This window comes from Crocuta crocuta, unplaced genomic scaffold, assembly GCF_008692635.1.
Source record: "Crocuta crocuta isolate KB4526 unplaced genomic scaffold, BGI_CrCroc_1.0 scaffold374, whole genome shotgun sequence".
NCBI classification, from domain to species: Eukaryota; Metazoa; Chordata; class Mammalia; order Carnivora; family Hyaenidae; genus Crocuta; species Crocuta crocuta.
Genome location: NW_027532613.1, coordinates 956,118 through 975,759, shown reverse-complemented (window position 1 = coordinate 975,759; position 19,642 = coordinate 956,118). Strand labels below are relative to the sequence as shown.

Below are 19,642 nucleotides of genomic sequence, written 5' to 3'. Positions count from 1 at the left end.
ATGCCAGCCGGAAGCTGGGATCCAAAATTGTTCAACTGTATCTGCGGTCCACCAAATCCAGAAAATGTTCCTTATCTTGAGATGTGGGAACAGCAGGTACAATAAATCAGGATTGTTTTTCCAAATAATCGAGTCTTCTGAATCCAGGAAGCATGTAATAGACAGGTGAGAGTTTGCCGCTGCTCTTGCCCACTGTAAGTCTGGAGAGCAGCAACGGAGGGGACTCACAGGAGGCGCAAACCCTCACATAAAGAGAGAAGGAAGGATGTGGAAGCAAAAGATAGGGATTTGCCTTCCATCCCCTTTTGCATGAACAGACTCTGATCAGACTGAGGAGCAAGGTGGCTCTGTGTGACATCAACTGAAAACAGGGCATGTGGCACCCCCTTGCACGTACCGGGAACGACCATCCCCCTTTACTCGGTCCTCCTTAACCACTGGGCAGAATTAACGCCATTATACGCAGGGACCACAGACAACATGGGGTGTACAAAGAAAACAAATCTCAGAAGTTTACAAATAAGGTGAGTAGATGTGATCCTGTAATTCTGCATGATGTTAAAAGGGGAAAACCAAACCAAACCAAACCAAAATCTCTAGGCTAAGGATTATATTTTAATATTCATGTAGATATGGTATAAAGCATGCTTCTATTTTCTTTAAAAACAAAAAAGGACAGTGACTCCTATTTGCTTCCTAAGGAAAGTGGCCAGGTTCTAGGACATAATGATATAAATACTCTATGGGTATCGCTGTGCATATACGGATATAGATACACATACACTTACCCTTGGGTTATTTACAGTGCTAACGTGGAGAAGGAAACGCCTACACAAATCCATATATTTATACGATACTGAAGATTTCATGCCTACGGTTACTCATTCTGGGTCATGTCAGTTCATGACTATGCTTCCTGATATAAAACCAACTGAGAGGCTTCAATTGGCCAGAAGAGACTCAATTTGTCATCATAAAACTAGGGAGGCAGTGCATTCCTCACTTAAATCGAGAATATTCACCATACACAAAATGGACAATAAGCTATACATGAGAAAATGGGGAAAAAAAGCTATAAATGGGAAAAAAGTTTAAAATGCTTAACACACATATGTTCAATAAATATTTGCTGGGCTAGAGAACACAATTGATAATATGCTTTAATAATCCTGTAAAAAGATATTCAGAAAACAGACAAAAAAAATACATTCGCGTCTAAAGGAGTAGCTATTGGTGGTTTATGTAGCTACCATGGACCTGATATATCATTTTTCCAAGTGTTTACTGGCTTGCGACATCTTCTGGAATGTAATAGTATCATCCTGAAAACGTTCATCAAAGCAGGAGAAAGCCTAGCTGAGGTATCACAGGGAAATACCACTGGGAATAAACTTTCTGAGCTAAATAGCATTAATTGGGAAGGCTGAATTCTTCAGTCATTATTTCTAACATCATCTCCATTGCCTGTGCCTGAGGACACAGCTTTCCTACTCAGCATGACCAGGAACTGTGATCTAGCAGGAAATCCCCACGATTAGAAGGAGGGAAGAAAAGTCACTGCCCTCCCAGGTGGAGATACCGGGGTCCACCTCAGAGCAGGCTCCTTTAGGTTCTTGAAGAAAACACACGGGCTTTCGGTTTTCAACTTGCCCGAAAGCTCTGGGAGTGACTCACAGGCAGCGGCTACATGTAAATGAGTCTAGTCGTCTAGGAGAGGGGGTGTTTTATGTTTCCACGTACCGTAGACATACAGCATATAATCCGAGTGAGCTTTCCCCACTGTGTTGGAAGCTTCACAGCGGTAAGTACCGTTATCTGTTTTGTTTAGGTTATTGATGAACAGGTTGGGCCCGGACAGGACAGCGTGTTGAGGCATTTCGTCATCAACCCTAACCCAGGTCACCATCACAGGCCTGCAGAGGAAAGAGGGAGAAGACAGGTGGCTTTAATGTCTCCCACCAAGATGTCTGCGTTGGCTTCTCACCCACGCACTGAATGAGTCACATGCAGGGCGGCACAATTAGAGACAGCCTGCTGGACATGTTTTCAGTTCACGGAATTACAGCTGTGACGTCCCCCCACCAAATCTGTTTGGAATATACATTTTGCTTAACATTATCAGGTGTTGAAAAACTTTCAATAGGACCGCAAGCAGGAGACTCATTATTTCTAGTTCGTCTTTAACAAATCAGCAAATAAACCAATGTGCCCTATTTTTATGTCCTGCTGTGTGGTTTCACACCAATTCAGACACGACAGAGCTCACCCATTGTTAATCATCTCATTAATTAGGGGGAAAAAATCAAATTCTTGGCCAGTGACACAAGCATTAATCTGATGGTTACTGATACACCAAGACCCTTGCTTAGAAGCCAGTTGTGATCTTTAAATGGATTTGGAGTTTTGCAGAAAGAAATGGACTTTTTTTTTTTTTACATCTGAATACTGCTTTCTTTTCACTTCTGCATTGGAAAGACCACCTCTATTCATTCTAGAAAGATGCAATCACTTCCTTTGCCCATAACCCCTACTCATAACCTGCCTCCCTCAACCCAGTCACCTTTTCTGCGTGTTCCTCGGCAAAATGCCTTGCCTTGCTGGCTCTCCAAGTCCCACACGTTGTCACCCTCTCCCTCTGTGTGTGTACCGGCAGGCCCTGTGGCTCAAGGGGGAGGCTTCCGGGTCACGGAGGGCACGTCTCTACATGGGATCCTTATGGCACTTTTTCAGAGGCATGCTGTACTGTGTTTGGGGGTGCATGGGGGGTTCAACTGGTTAAACAGCCGACTTCAGGTCATGATCTCAAGGTTCATGAGTTCGAGCCCCTGCATCAGGCTCTGTGCTCTCTGTGCGGAGCCTACTTTGCAATCCTCTGTCTTTCTCTGCACCTCCCCGTTCCCCCACTCCCACTCTCTCTCTCTCATTAAACAATAAATAAAGTACCACGTTTGTGTCCATCAGGGAAAAGCAAATTTCATAAGATGCTCCAGAGCCAAAACCGTACACGCACAGAGAATCTTTCAAACTCACTGACTCTTAAAACCCCTGTTCTTCAAGACAGCTCTCAGCCTCCTGTGAAATTGGGACCGGGGGGAGGATTGTGCCGGAAACTTCCATTTCACTTTTCTTTAAATTAAAAAAGAAAACAAAACAACCCAATGTTTATTTTTGAGAAGGAGAGAGAAAGAGAGAGAGAGAGAGAGAGTGCATAGGGGAAGGGCAGAGAGAGGGGGAGACACAGAATCTGAAGCAGGCTCCAGGCTCTGAGCTGTCAGCACAGAGCCCGATGCGGGGCTTGAACTCACAAACTGTGAGATCATGAGCTGAGCCGAAGTTGGATGCTTAACCCACTGAGCCACACAGGCGCTCCATCCCCCCTCCAAACCCACAAACTGAGAGATCATGACCTGGGCTGAAGTCAGCTGCTTTACCGACAGAGCCATCCAGGCACCCCTGAAACTTTCATTTTAAAATAAGGGCACCAGAGACGCAAGCACAGAAATACCTCCGTGAGTGGTGACAGGACAAAAGACCCACGCTTAATGATGCACCAACACTCAAGTTAGCCCTGTCAAGTAGCATTCCAATTTTCAAATGGGATGTGAAGTTACAATTTTTCTTTAATTACACATGGGTTTGTCATCACGACCCAGTAAATTATTTAAAAATTAGCACTGCATATGTCCCTCCCTTGCAGGCAATGGCAAATGGGTCTGCCCGGCCATCAGATCGAATGCCCTGCTGCTTTGGCAGCTGAAGCAATCAGTGGGGGTAAGTGCTGAGAATATTCACAACATTTAATGGCAAGTTAAATTACCATTTTTATTGTATGCAATTTCTTGAGAAAATAAATAGGTAATACGCTAGAAGGGATAGCAGAGTAGCGCGTGCTCACTCCCACAACCAGACACCCGTTCCGATTTGAGAAGAGGAACAGACAAATACCCTCTCTGGCATAAATGTCCTGAAGGAGACATGTAATTTAGCATCCCCGTGCCACATTCAATTGAACGCGGTACCTCCTTCAAAAAATACAGAAACAAAATATAGGTTAGCAAAGCCATATATTGTAAATGTGGTTAATGCAGCTGGATATAGTGGCGAGAGGCCTGTGACAAGTTTTTCTCCGCTGGATTGTTTTGGAGGTAAGGTAAGCCACTAACTAGGGCATAATCCAGTTTACAAAAAGAAAAGATCTCAGTCTTTCGCAGTGTTCAAAGGAGAAAACGACCATTCTGCCAAAGCTTCAGGCGTATCAAAGCAGGTATCGGCAGAGGAAAAGGGAAACAGAGCCAAGACCACCTCCTATTCTGATAGGTCGTCTTTAAAACCCCAAAGGGTTAGTACAGATGGAAGCAGATTCTAGTCCTCGGGGAGGGAAACATAAGACAGGGAGGGGTGAGGCGGGAAGAGAGCGGACAGCAGCCAGCGTCCCTCCGGCTCCTCTGTTTTCTGGTCATGGATCGCTCCTTAGCCATAATGGGGACAGTGCTTCCCAGAGGTCCTGGGGGAAGCTTCGTGAAGATGCTCAGGGCATGAGGACTGTGATCATCATGTCGGTTAGTGAGACTCCGAGGGGGAAAAGAATCCTAGCCCCGGGACAGCAGAGCGAGCTCAATGCTGTGTTCTGCTGGAGACCACTCAGAGTCTGAGGGCTCCTGATCCCAACTTTGGCTCATTCCAGCTCATGATTCTATGAATTGTTTTTGTTTTTATTTTTGCCTTAAGCAACAGCTCAAAACAATCTTCCCTCTCCTGGAAAGATGAGAGTCTCTCCTCTCCCCAGATGAAACGGAAGGAGGTCTAAAGCGGCCCCACTCCACGGCTGTGATGAGCTACTGTGGTCCCTCTAGTTACTTGCATGCATTGGGCAGGGAAGAAATTCCCTTGTACTTTTCAGACAAATAAGAGCATTAGTACATTCTTTCTTTCACGCGATGGAGCGTACGTGTTCCTCAAGAAAAGTTCTGGGATGATTCCTTACCAACAGAAGTATTCCTAGGAGTCACTTTTATTTGAGGGAAAGAGAAGCAAAATTAAAGGTAAGGCAAATTCGTTTTCCAACGGCCGGCCCTAATCACAGCGGCTTAATTTAAGTCGGAAAACTGTCTTTCCAGTAGCTTAGATGTTAACACAGAAGGTAGCAGGTGTATCATTAGATGGTGGGCATACTAAAAATTTATTAGGATTATCTTTTTGTGTGTGAGAGAAGATAGTTCTGACAATCACACTGATGATAATAAAACAGAATTAGCTGAGATTTCAATCTTAGCTGGCATTTCATTTTTCTCCCAATCCTGACCATTAAGAACCAACCACCGATATTTATTCCCCCTTTCACTGAATACTCCTTATTTCATAAAAAGAAAACAACCTTCCACCCTTTACAGCAGGAGACAGGTGACAGGCTGGTGAGCTGCGAATGCACATCTCTGTGTTGTGACATTTACTGCTCACGACCCTCTTGCCAACCTTGGCCTTCAGAACTTACTGGGGCTTCCCGATGGCTTCACATGTTAACTCGAGCGCGTCCCCTTCCCGGGTGAGGCCTTGTAGAGGATAAGTCATCTGAATATGCACTTGAGGCTTATCTGTGTGACAACAACACAAAGTGTAATGTTTAGCAAATGATATCAGGCAAAAAAATCAGACTTGCTGCCACAAACCCCACACCACCAGCTCTCGCTCTCTCCCCAGCCTTATGCCTTCATGAACATCCTCCTAATTAGTTAGTAATCCTGGCATTTGCTCAAATTAAATTGACTAATAACTCTAAGGAGTGAACCGCGAGTAGATAAGAGATTCATAAGCCAAGCGCGCCACATCAAACGTTTCCTGTGAAATACATTTTGTTACATTGAAGTTTATCTCCAAACTCACTCAAGCTAAAGGAAACTCATTTGCCTTCATGCTGAGGTGAAGCCACAGATATTTGTGGTGCTCAGAATTGATATATTTTATCATATATCATAGATTACTACGTGACAATATGTGGTGACAATGCATATTAATAAGTTTGCCTCTTCTATGCTCTCGATGTCAAATGGGGAAGGCTAAACTTCTGAATTCTACTCAAATGCCCTTAAGAATAAAGAACTGGGAGGTTCTGGCCGTCCCACTGAAGCTCTTTGATGTCTCAATGGACACATAGGAGAAGGAAGGACAGTGACAGGTGCTGAGAGCCTACTATCATGGGAACTGTCATTGGTGGGGGAATAACCCAGTTTTAGGGATGAGAACCCTGGTGCCGAGAGGATGAGGTAGCTAGTCCAAGGTCATACAGATAACTTAACGAGAGACAGCCTTGCGGATGTTGGGATTGCTGGTTCAAAACTACATTTCCCAATGGCCATCCATAATTACAACGAATTACAGCATCCTAAGGCAGTCAGGTACTCTGGTAAGTGGCATAGGTATTCTTTTTATTATTATTATTATTTTATTAAAAACATTTTAAAATGTTTTATTTATTTTTGAGACTGAGAGAGTACAGGCAAGGGGGGGGAGGCAGAGAGAGAGAGGGAGACACAGAATCCTTAGCAGGCTCCAGGCTCTGAACTGTCAGCACAGGGACTGACGCGGGGCTCGAACCCGCAAACCATGGGATCATGACCTGGGCTGAAGTTGGACACTTAACCAACTGAGTCACCCAGGCGCCCTGACACATGTATTCTTATATCGATTAGCTACTTAAAAACTGTGTTTGGAGTTTGTAGGGGTATGGGTACGAGCCATGAATGATGGCAGGTGTGGGGCACAGGGAGGGGACCAAAAGAAGTTGGGATTCACTTAGATATACACACAGATACATTTACAAGTAAAACCTGAATGGAATTAGGAGGCTGGTTTTTTTTTTTTTTCGGTGCTGAACTAACAAGCTATTAATCCCTAAATCAGTTTTCTCATTTAATTTTGTGGCTCTGTAAATGTATATTTTTGGAAATGTACCCAAGAGTAATAAATGTGAGAGGGCAAGACATCACTTGGCTGAAAGGTCAAAACAATTTCCATAACTTTACTTTCTCAGACAATCACACCACCTAAACAACAGTCCCTTGGCCTTTTACAAGCAGTGCTTAGCTCATTAACATTCATCCTATGGACTGAGAGAGAAATCAGGAATATGGCAGGACTCAACCGATCGGAGCCGGTACGTGGCTAACGAATCTGCCCAAGGGAGTCCTCTCTGGGGTGGCTGCCTTCGAGATGCACTTGTATAGTCTCGTTCCCATCACAGATCTCTCCCTTATGTCTCTGGAAACCATGTGGCATTGCAAACCTTTTAACAGAGCCTTCTTGTACACCAGTGCGCCCTGCACGCTGTGAATTGGTAATGTTTCCTGGGAGGCTAAGTCACCTGCCGGAGGGCAGAAGTTAGCCGCCCCGAAAGCTCCAGCTGCCCCTCGCAGGCTAACACGGCTCTAACCTTGGACTTGTTGGCAAAGGGAATGTTCGAGAGCAAAATGGCGTGGAGGTTTCCGGGTACTGGTAACCGAGTTGGGAAAGCAGTCATTCAAGAAAGGCAGAGCTACTCAGGATAAACAGGATGATCTTGAATGAGGACCGGCTGCTGGGCAGAAGCTAGAGCTCCCAGGCACCCTTCTAACACAGCTGCAGGCCGCAGCTTACACTAAATACAACAATTGGGTGACATATGTGAGACTATTATTTTTGGTGGCATAACACATAAACACACAGCGGGATGGTGAAGTTTACTGAAAACAAAAGACACACACACACACACACAAATATACGTATAACGGGGGCAGGTTATACGTAAAAACACAGGCAGCCAGAGACCTGCTCCCTTTATATTTCGCCTTCAGAAACAGCAGCACTTACGGGATTCCTGGTTAGGACACCTCTTGTCATTCTTCCCCGTGAACCATTCTGGGCAAGGCCAAATTTAAAGCCCCAAATCCGGGCTGAAATGTAACATTTGCTTATAGGTAATCTCTGATCTACGCAAGGACTACATTTTCCACGCACTGCTGATTTCCACCCATAAATTAAGAAGCACGATGCCCGCTGGCCTATGTGGAAGGTTTTTTTTTTTGTCCCCCTCCCCGCCCTTGTATAATTTACAAGCAAAGAGAGAGGGTATATTTTTCAGCACAGTGCACTAAGGGCTTTACGTGCTCAACTTCCATTAATAATACAGACAGTGTTGGAAATCTAATCCGGTTTTACCTCTCCTCAGTACAACCGACTTACTTAAAGGTTTTTTATGTTACTAATGGCTGTTTTCCAGTTGCCAATTACTCACAGAAATTAGGAAGAACAAGCTAAGGATTTGCTATACCTAGAACTTATATTAAAAAAAAAAAAAAGACAACAACCATACAAAACCAGAGAAAATGCATCTTCAGTTTTGATAACTGATTTTCCCAATTTACTCCCCAGGTTTCTTGGAGAAACATCTACCATCTACTTATGGGTACAGCGGCCACAGTTACCTTCATAGCTAGCTGGAAAGGTAAACATGAATCTTGTTTGTATTATACAGAAAGAATGCCTCTCTCTGTTGATACATGCAATATTTATAGGCATATTATCGGACGGTGGGGCAGCTGAACTATCTTCATGCCCAGCCTATGAACCAAATAGAGAGGCTATGAGCCAAGATCCATGCCCTTCTTTTGCCCTGAAGGAGGAACTCAGGTGTGCTCAACAGGCCGACTAGACACCCTGGGATTCCACTGGTACCTCTAGAACTTAGGGATGCTCAATGTTCCCAGGAAGACCCAGACTACAAGGTGAGTGTGTCAAAATACTGAACAATTCAGATGACTGACTGACTAGCCCAAAGCTCATCGTTTATATTTTAATTATGTTCATAAAGCAAATGTTATAACCTGCCCATTCTTTTCTGAGAAAGACCCAGACTCCAAGATTTATTTTTAAGTGATGAGGTAAGGCCCGGCTCATTTTCTTGGTGAGCCCTTTATGCCTTGGTTGGTGTTCTAAGGCATGGGCAGATGACACTGTCTGCCCAAGTGCGATAACTATCCAGAAATGCATCGCGCAGAATGGCTTAGTGTCATTAAAACATGGAACTGCTATATAAAAGTAAGAAAAATAGTTAGGTCTGTGCACTTATGGGATATTAAAGTTATAGAGATGGCATCACCAACAGCCAATCAATCAGGTCACGGGATCTGAGGTTTTTGTAATACACTGTAATTTTTTAAAACCCTATAAAAGACATTTAGCCAGACTCTTAGAGTGGGCAGAATTTGTTCATTAGTCAAAGTTGCACAGAGGGTTAAATACCAGGAGGCTGTAGGGCACACTACAGTAGCAACCAATTAAAAAAATAATATTAGAAAGACATTCCAATTTGATGAGGCTTTCTTTAAATGTGCTTTGCTCTCTCCATAAAGGGAAACATATATATAAAAGGAAACTCTTAAAGAGGTTAGGCTTGCTGGCAGATTACAATTGATTTCATGCCAGTCTGACCTTGCACCACATTCTATGATCTTTCCAGAAGATGAAACTCGAGACTCTGTAACCTGTATTTCACTTTCCTATGCAAATGAAAAGTCATCGTCTCCTCTCTAGATCACAACACTAAGGTATCGGGTTTTGAAATTTATTAATTAAAAAAAAAAAAAAAAGTACTTTGCAGTTTCCTTTTGCTTGGGAGGCCATCCTTCCCATGTACCAGTCAGGGATAGAGCTGAGGCAGGGGGAAGACGCCCCTCACATCCCAGGATGAGACTTATTACTGCAGGGGCTCCGACACTCTCTCCCCCTAAGGTTTTCTACTTCAGGGAACGTGGGCATCCAATGTCTCTGGGTGTTCTGACTGCCCCAGGGCGCGGGTGTAAATTTGCTACTACAACTACATTCAGGACACAGGTCCTTCATGGCCCTACTCAGCTTTCGTCCAATATTCTGAATATCCATTAGAGCGGGACTGAGGATTCCCGTGGAGCAGATGCGGATGGTTTCAGGGCCTAGCAGGGAGAGCTCAAGGGCAGCGAGGACCCAGATGTATCAGAGTGGCCTGGGGGAAGTTGGGGTCAGCGCCTGCGCGTTCAGCTGGGGAAGCATCAACTGGAGTCCTTGTCAATCATGGAGGATTACTGCAGTTTGGAGGAGCACGGCGATGCAAAGATTAACCTGAGATTTGGTGAGTCTTAGGGCTTTTTGAGCTCAAGGCGAGAATCAGCCCCCACGGCCCGGCTGCTTGGATGGCTGGGCGAGGGCAGCTTAGCACTGAGGGAAGACCGCGTCTGGTAGCTCGAGGTGATGGGGTCTGGTTAGAGAACAGTCACAGCCAGCTCTCAGAGGACCTCCGCATCTCGGAAACGGGTTGCTTTCTAACGTCACAATATGTTCATGAATAATTTTCACTGCCATTTGTCTTGTCTGTCTGCAAGGTGAAGGACCTCCTGCTGGTAGGTGGGCAGTAGAGTTGGGCACCGCAACTGTGCTCGTGCAGCTCGCAGCCACCGTGTGGGAGGAGGCACCGGGACCGGGGAGCACGTGCCCCACGCCGGCAGCAGGAATGCCATTCCTCCCTGTTGCAACTTGCAAGTCGTTCTGCGGATACCGAAATTACTGTTTACCCAACAGAATCAAATTTTATTCTGCGATGTTTGCGACAGAGAGTTGTTTTCAAGCGCTTGCCAAACGGGCCGCACACTCACACGGCACTCCTCCCCATGTTGCTGGGCAAGAAGAGCCTCAGGGCGTGATTTTCTCCCCAAGAAGGTTAGCTCCGTAAGAAGAAAAGTGTTCGTTCTTTTGTATCTCGCGTACCTAGGATGGTGCCAGCACCTGGCACGCGCAGGAGGGATTCGATGCTTGATTACCAAGTAAATGGATGAATAAGAACGTGGAGAAATATGCCATGGGGCATGCACTCGTAGGCCAAGCTCTGCTACTCACTAAAAAGACAGAATCAAATTATGAATACATCTTAGCCGTGTTAAGGTTAATTTTTGAGGGTTTATGTGAGCATACGTTGATTCAAATAGAGCGACAAACTACATATGCTCCAGCCACAGGGACTGGGGAAACGGTTTTACAGAGAAGACAGAGAAACCAAGCAAGGGACGTTATTTGATTGGTTGTGACTTAAGCAGCTGCCTTATTTGGGGAAAGCCTAGTTGGCTGTTCCTGATTGGTTGTGGCTTCAGTTTCATTTCTTTGGAGTGTGGGGACTTTGGCTCCAGCTTGGGGTTGACCCCGTAGGCTCCCCAAGGCATTAGAGTCACCCCAGTCCTGTTTAATCACGTCGACGGCCCTTATCACAAAATAGAACAGTATTATTCTTTTGGAAGGTCAATCCAGCTCCCCAAATCAGGTGTTCTGATTTCCTGCTTCCATCTCACTACACATGTATTTAGCATTTCTGGTACAGCTCGAGGTGGTCTCTTAAGGGAAATCATAAAAGATGTTGTTTAACCACTGGCTTTAGATTTGCAGAGTTTTAACTTCACAACCATTTAACCTTCCCCAGAATCGAAATCTGACCTTGAGTTAAAAACCATTAGGAGCACACATTAGACGACTGCTTTCGCTGTGTGGGTGTTCAATGTCCACAGCCACAGAGACCCATCTTCCCCCAAATACATCAGGTCGGACAGCGAGCCTTGGAAGACGGTCCTTTGTAAGAGGCCTCTATCTACCGAGTGAGCCTTCAGAAGGTAGGGGTGTTGGCTTTCTTTCTTGAAGGACCATTTCATCCAAGTCTCGCTCATAATGCATTTGGCCTGACATTTACTCTTTTTTGAATGTTGGTCTCTCAGCCTCCTGCCCCCTCTGGTGCCACAGAATGTTCCAAGAACAAGCCACAGAGTTAATAATAACAGGAATTTGGCCCTGCCACCGCTCCGTGACAACGCAAAAAGTGACAGCTTAAAACATTCGTTTGAATCAGGGGGTCTCCGTGAGGAATAATAAATACCAGAATAACTTCCCTGAAACTCAATTCGTTGCTTTACAAAAAAATACAAGAAAGGGAGAGTGGGAAGAAGAACGTAATCTGTTAAAAGACGAGACTGGAGATCAGAGAGAAGCCAGCCCAGTCGGAAAATGCCAGCTATTCGGCGGTGAAGAATACAACCTGGGAACAGAAAGGACACGGGGAAGATGGATCCAGGAGCCGCCCTCGGAAACTGTGTCTTATCTTCCACTCCGAGCAGAAAATATTTTCCTGTTTCCAGGTTTTTCTCCCTCCTTCACTGCAGGGCACTGTCGATACTAGAGAAACATTTATTTTGGCACAGATAAAGAACAGGTTTTGATCATGCCCTCAATGCCCAATTTTCCCCCAATCAGGGGAATGCAAGAAGAAATCTAGCCTTCCCAGGACCCTGGATGAACAGGAATATGGATTTACAAATTACCCGCCTATAGGGAGTCAATAAAACTCATTTTGAAAATGATGCCTACACACCCAATGAACCATCAGATGATAATCAGAGGAGGGAAGTTATTCAAACATCCATTTCTAGAGTCTTTGTTTTCATTCTCCCTTTCAAAACTCATCTCAATTTCTCTCTCTCGCTCTTTTTATTTTAATATCCACAGACACAAAACCCTCACAAGACGAAACCCTCACAAGACGAGGATTTTTGCAAAAACACTTTAAAGAGCAAGGCTGGGATGGGGGGGTGGGGCGCGGAAGCAAAAGACACACGGCAGTGATTCAAGAGCTGCGGATTCACCTCGGTCCAGAGCGAGGCTTTTCCCGCTTTGCACGGCAATCTGAATTCCACACTGAGGGTCACAGATCCTCTTTGAATCGCCAGCTTACGTCGCTATGTGTTGCCACCTTGATGCTATTTAAACAGTTTCCTTTTAACGCGCAGACAGTGAACTGTTCTCCTTTAAACAGGCTTTTATTTGACAGGAGTACGTTCCTTCAGATCTGAAGCTCCACTCACCGCGCCACAATTGTACACGCTCTTGCTATAATCAACTGTGTTGTACACTTGAGCAACGCGACGTGTACACAGACACGCGGAAAAAGAAAAAAATGCACGGAAAGAATTTAGGGTCATATAGCTCAGTGCATTAAAAGGCAAAACTGTTCTCTGCCTCACATCTAAGGCAGGAGAGCTTTGAATGCCAGCTTCTGTGCGTAATTATTTTCTGTTTTAAACATTTAACCGCGTGCTGCTGCCGTATCCTTGCTGAGGCTCACAATGAAAGCGACGAAACTAGGAGCCTTACTGTATGTTCGTCATTCCCAGCAATGTTCCTATGAGAAAACCTTATTAATGAGCTTGCAAACGAGCACCCAACAGGGAAATGTCACAAACAAGAGCGGCTAATGCCCCAGAAAATCAAATAACTGAACACTTGGCTGATTGTGGTGCCTTTCATATTTATAATAAAAAAGAGGGGGGGGGCTTTAATTCACTAATTCTGAAGGGGTCAACACCTTGCTGAACAAAACAACTCATTTATTTATGTTCAGAAATCTCCAGATGATAAATTACATTGATGTTAATCACTTCAATGCATACTACACAATTAATATCTGTACTCACCACAAACTTAAAGATTATTAAAAGTATGACAGCATACACATCTGGCTGATTTTTCACATAACTGGGCACACCAATTTCTCCTGGTACCACAAATAAGGGTCCTAACAAACAAACACTGCAAGATTCTGTGTTCAATTAATTAGGACTTAAATCCACAAGACTAAAGCAATTCCAAGGTGCGGCTCGAGCCTGGTCTTCTGTGCAATGTGGCAGCACTCCATCTTCCCCCGCCTCCTTTCCCCACCATATTTAAGGTAAGCTGTCTAGTGACGCGCAATGTAGGTTTTCGTTACTTCCTTTTTAAAAAGTGATTTTCTTAAAAGAACATAATTTATACAGAATTCAAATCCATGATCTGCCATTTTACCCTGTTCATACCCTGGTTAATATCCATTTGTCTTCGATGAAGGAGGAAAGGTTTCCATAAGGCTTCATGTAGCAAATGGGCCAGGACTGAACCAAGGGAGTGTACTATTTAATACCAATGCCACCAGGTCAGATTTCCCTGGTAAGGTAGTTGTATGTACCCAGAGAGGAGCAATTCTGAACCTGAGGTTCATGGACAAGCTCAGATTTAATGGTGATAACCTAATGCTTACAACTGATATTATAAAAAAATTGTTTTAGGTAGCAAAGAAAAGGACATTAAAAATAATAGTTGTATATTTATTGTGATGCTTATTAAACAAAATACCTATAATAAGTAAAAATCCTAATTTGATAAATATTTTTACACAGGACTTTGTTAAGGAAAAACGATAGAGTGATTAAAGACAAATTCTTTATTTTTATTTTTATTTATTTTTTAAACATTTATTTTTGAGAGAGTGAGCGAGTGTGGGGGAGGGGCAAAGAGCGCGAGAGGGACAGAGCGTCTGAAGCAGGCTCTGAGCAGTCAGCGCACAGCCCCGATGCGGGCTAGCCTCACAAACTTTGAGATCATGATCTGAGCCAAAGCCAGACGCTTAACCAACTGAGCCACCCAGGTGCCCCTGAAAGACAAATTCTGAACGAGGTGAAGGTATAGATGACCTGTGGATATGGGAAAACTGGTCCTCAAATCAATGAAGTTAGGATAAATCCTTAGGATAAATGGACTCCTCAAATTGTAAGCAAAACGTGGTGAATATGTGATTTTGTTCTTCTTTTCCAGGTCTATGGGATTTTTATTTCATTTTTATTTAAATTTATGTATTTGTCTATTTATTTAAATGTTTATTTAATTTTGAGGGGGGCTGGGAGGGGCAGAGAGAGAGGGAAATACAGAATCCAAAGCAGGCTCTAGGCTGGGAGCTGTCAGCACAGAGCCTGATGCGGGGCTCAAACTCATAAACTATGAGATCATGACCTGAGCTGAAGTCGGACGCTTAACCAACCAGAGCCATCTGGACACCCCAAGGTCTATGGGACTTTTAAAGGGCTTTTAAGAAGGTTAAGGGCTGCTGACTCTAAGGGTTTGGGCCAACTAAAAAATGACTGTCTAATATTCCTCATAGAATATCCAAAATGATTCCGCATGCGTACAGACTGGCTGCTGAATCTCATGTACTGAAGCATCTTTTTTCTCACTGCCATCAAGACACGGTGCTGCCTGTCTGCAGAGAGAGATGAGGTGAAACCACCAAGTGCTGGCCAATGACCGACAAAGCCTTAGCGCCCAACGACCGAGGGCCTGAGGCTTCTGATGCAGGAGGCTGTTTTGGTGTTGCATAGCTGCTGGTGTTCAGGGGAGGAAAGCTGGTAGGAAATGAGGTAGAGAATTCCAGTCGTGTTTGAAGGAGCTACTGAAGGAATGTCTAGCTGACTCCGCCAAGTTGTCAGGAACGCTCCAGGAAAGGAGGGTAGTGAACCGTCAGGGGACTTCCTGAGCACAGAGTCTTATTTAAGATGCCAAACCAGACCCTAAATTCCCATTCAGGTTACTAGAAAGGTTGATAACTCTTAACCTTTTATGCAAAAAGACTTTCTCTTTATATACATTCTGAAAAATGAAGTATCAAGAATAAAATGCCTGTGTGGGTCACTTTGGTTAATAATAATAAATAATAATGATAACAACAACAACCCAGTCTCCCACATAAGGGTGCCATGTCAGAGTTCAAAAGTGATCGATAGGTGTGTCTTCGCTTTTGGAAGGCACTGGCCACTCCCCTCTGGTGGAGAGCCAGCAGTGCTCTGCCAGACTGAAGTCAATCAACTGGATTCAGATAGGGAGCTCTATTCCTTTTCTTAGAAGGACAAACCTCTCTTGAATCTACAGAACATAGAAGACAAAGACACTCTGGGGACCCAGAAAGAGTTTAGGGGTGGGGCCTGGGTGAACGTCTACTCAGGTTTCACAAAGGAGTTAATGTATTATTAAAGCTAATGGGCCCCTACGAGGAAAAGTTAATGGATATTAAGTTTGCTTAAATGAATTACATATTAACAAAGTCACAAGAAACCTACTCTCTGCCAATTTAGATAATATCTGATCATTTCTGTTTTCCCATTATAGGGACATTACACCACAATAGTTTTAGTGATATGAAAATTATAAGCATGATGCCCATAATGAAGCTACATAATGAAGGAGAAGAGACGAATTAACAAGAAAAACCTGCATTATGTAATGTTAAATTGAGCCCAACTCACAGAGTAGAAAAAGGACGAGAATGAGATTGGTATCTTAGGAGCAACCTGTTGTACCTTTTCCTGGCCCCTGTTTGGCTCGGGCAATTCGGATGAGTGATCCTGACTGTAGTGGGCTGAATGGTGGCCCCCAAAAGATAGGCCCACCTCCTAACCCCGGAGCCTACAACTGTGACCTTACTTAGAAAAAGAGGTCTCTGCAGATGTAATCAAGATCAGGATCGTGAGATGAGGCCATCCCGCATTAGCAGAGTAGGTGCACACTCCACTCACTCCCACAGCAAGTGTCCTTGTAAGAGACACACAGAGAAGAGAAGGCCATGTCGAGATGACCTCAAGAGACTGGAAAGACGCAGCCACAGATCAGGGAATATCGGGGGGCCCCCAGAAGCCAGAAAACACAAGGAAGCCTTTTCTCCTAGAGCCTTTGGAGGGAGGGCGGCCTGCCAACAGCGTGATTTTAGATGCCCGTCCTCTAGAACCATGAGAGAACAAACTTGTTACTTAAGCCACTCAGTTTGTGCTAATTTATTATGGCGGCTCTAGCCAATTAACGGAGGAATTCATAGGTGGTAATGCTTTGGGTCTATCAGACCCCCAGTCACTGCCTTTCCAACCAAACATTTCCACTGTGCACACTCAAATATCACCTGTAAGTTTTTCAGAGGACTGTCAGTTACAGAAGCTTTCCGATTTAAAAAAAAAAAAAAAAAAAAATAGTGAGAGTTGGCTACTTGGCTGCAACTTCGCTGCAAGGATAGCTTTGTGCAGACAACACTTTGGCCAGCAGGAGCGTCCAGAGAAGAGAATAAGGAGGGCATCCTTAGTTCACCGGGCACAGTGAGGAGATAACGGCACTCACCGCGATCTAGCTGTTATTGATGAAGCCATGGAGACCATGGCACTGATCTCAAGGAGTTCCACTTTTAAACTCACTGCTACACTTTAAGCTAAAGATGGAAGGGAACGTGCAATGTGAAACAAAATGCTGACGCAGAATGGGAATAAAAGCCCCTCTATTAAAAAAAAAAAAAAATCCAGTACTTCCGAGGGGGCTAAGAAAATGGGATGGATTTCCCTAGGTTGTGAGGTTCACAAAGGAGTGACTGTAATCAATACTCACAATTCAATTGTGAATTGAATTGACAAAAATTCACGCAATTAATGAAGTCATATGGTAGAACAGATTGGAATCATTTTAAAGTTTCTCATTTGGGTTAAATGTAGTATTTTGAACAACTTCATTGGCACTCTACAATATGGCAGTGTTTCCATAAAATAATCCTTTGATTATTTTACTACTAGGACAACAAGATATAAACTCTATACTATTTAAAACATATGTACTCAGGGGCGCCTGGGTGGCTTAGTCGGTTAAGCGTCCGACTTTCGCTTAGGTCATGATCTCGCGGTTCGTGGGTTCGAGCCCCGCGTCGGGCTCTGTGCTGACTGCCAGCTCAGAGCCTGGAGCCTGTTTCAGTCTGTGACTCCCTCTCTCTCTGGCCCTCCCCTGCTCACGCTGTCTCTCTCTCTCTCCTAGAAATAAATAAAACATTAAAAAAAAAAAAACAAACATATGTACTCAATAAATGGCTTCTGAAGAGTTTCTAGGCAGCTGCTCCTCTATGCCCTCAGTACAAAATATGCGGGTACTGCCATGGTTTGAACGTGTGCGTCCGGCCCCCCCCAGATCCGTCTGTTGAAATCTCAATGCCCGCTGTGAGGGTCTGAGGAGGCAGGCCCTTTGTGATGCGCTCAGATCCTGGGGCTGGAGCCTCACCACTGGGACTAGTGCCCTTGGACCTTGGAAGGGAGCCCCAGAGAGCTCTAGCCGTTTCCTCCACATGAGGACACAGGTGGCTGTGAGCCAGGAAGAGGGCTTTCTCGCAAACAGAACCATGCCGGCGCACCTGCATCTTGGACTTCGGGCCTCCAGAACTGTGAGAGGTAAATTACCGTTTCTTCTAAGCCAGGCCCTCTGTGGCCCTTGGTTATGGCAACCCCGAACGGACCGAGACAGGTACTCACACTGTACTTCGAGGTACCGCTGCGTCTGCAAGTTCCCGGGGACGGCGGGGTGCTCCACCTGGCAGATCACTGGGACCCCATCATCCTCCTTGTGAACCTTCAGCATTAACTGGCTTGTCACAGTGTACATGTCTGACCACTCCTCCACCTCCGATTTGCCTGGAGGACACAGAAAACACCAAGAAACCAGTCGAGTGAATTTCCATCACCCTGTTTTTATATATTCCCCACTTCTCGCCGGCCCTACCATTACTATTTTAACAAAGATGATGGAAGTCGCTTGGGCCAGGGTAAGCTGTGGGTAGATAATGGACAAAATGATAACTTCCTACTTTTCAACCTTGCAGGATAGTATGTAAGATGTATTTCAACCCCACATAACATATACCATTTTTTATTTCAATATATTACATATGTGTCGTCTAGCTTAAAACCTCCCACAAAAAGGCAGCTGAAAGTTGAACCTCGGTGCCACCTGACTGCTGACGGCCTTGTGGAGGAGGGAGAGAGAAGCGCTTTTCACCCCTACAACCATCTGAACTTGAAACGTCTAGTAGGCTGTCATGTGGTTTAAAAATTCCAGGACATCATCCAAATCCCCTAAGTAATTCAATCAGGAGGAGAGATATAAACAACCCCCTCTGCCCACCCCCATCAGCAACAATTAGGAGGGAAAGTAACTAAATGGATTTACATAATTGAAATTGAAATTGAAATGTTTAAATTCAGACTTTTGGAAGACCACAGAAAACGCAGTGGCAGTGGGCAGAGCAAAGTAAGACACAGGCTTCGGGCCAGATGGGAGACACATCCAAGAACACCCAGAAAAGGAGGGAGGAGGCTTCCGGATGGGATGAATAAGCCAAGGTGGCCCCTTTCCTGAACTCAGCACTCCCCAGGACACGGCGCACCATTAACTTTCTTTTAATGTTTTGTACTTATTGGTACACATTTAATGGCTCAATTCACTTAGAAAAGCAGAGGGGAAATGAGAAACTCCTTCCTTCCAAAACCATACCTAGGAAATGGGAGATTAAAACAGAGCAAGCTTTCTGAAACTTACGCCGTTATATATAGATTTATCTGTTTCTAGATATAGATTTTTAGATCCCCTTTCTGAAAGGGCTAATTCTTTCTTCCTGGCACTCCTAATTTATTTAACAAGCACATACAGAGCACTTATTTGGCCCAGATACCAGCTACAAGCTTTACAAACATTCACTCATTTCATCTCCCTAAGAATCCCACAAAATCTGTAATATTAATGTCCCCATTTTAGCAGAAATTGTGGCACACGGCTGGGATTTCTGTCAAATGATCAGAGGACATTTGTTAGCCCTTGGAGACTACTTGCGAGGTGGCCTTGAAACGGGATGAGAATGCCGCCATGTACCTACAACTCAAGACGACTGACACTTAAGGCTGAAATAGGGGACGGGCTGTGGCAGTGGCGACAACGACGGACGCGGCAG

The 19,642-nt window shown here is 44.6% G+C and overlaps 1 protein-coding gene across 4 annotated transcripts in view; it reads right to left on the bottom strand.

Annotated features, from left to right (window-relative positions):
• CADM1 (cell adhesion molecule 1) overlaps positions 1-19,642 on the bottom strand; it is a 325,608-nt gene that overhangs the window by 36,237 nt on the left and 269,729 nt on the right. For all 4 annotated transcript variants that reach the window (XM_077780499.1, XM_077780500.1, XM_077780502.1 and 1 more), the window contains exons 5-7: positions 18,171-18,329; positions 5,492-5,591; positions 1,741-1,913 (exon numbers count right to left, since the gene is read on the bottom strand). In XM_077780499.1, coding sequence (XP_077636625.1) covers positions 1,741-1,913; positions 5,492-5,591; positions 18,171-18,329 — 432 coding nt within the window. The remainder of the gene's footprint in view (positions 1-1,740; positions 1,914-5,491; positions 5,592-18,170; positions 18,330-19,642) is intronic.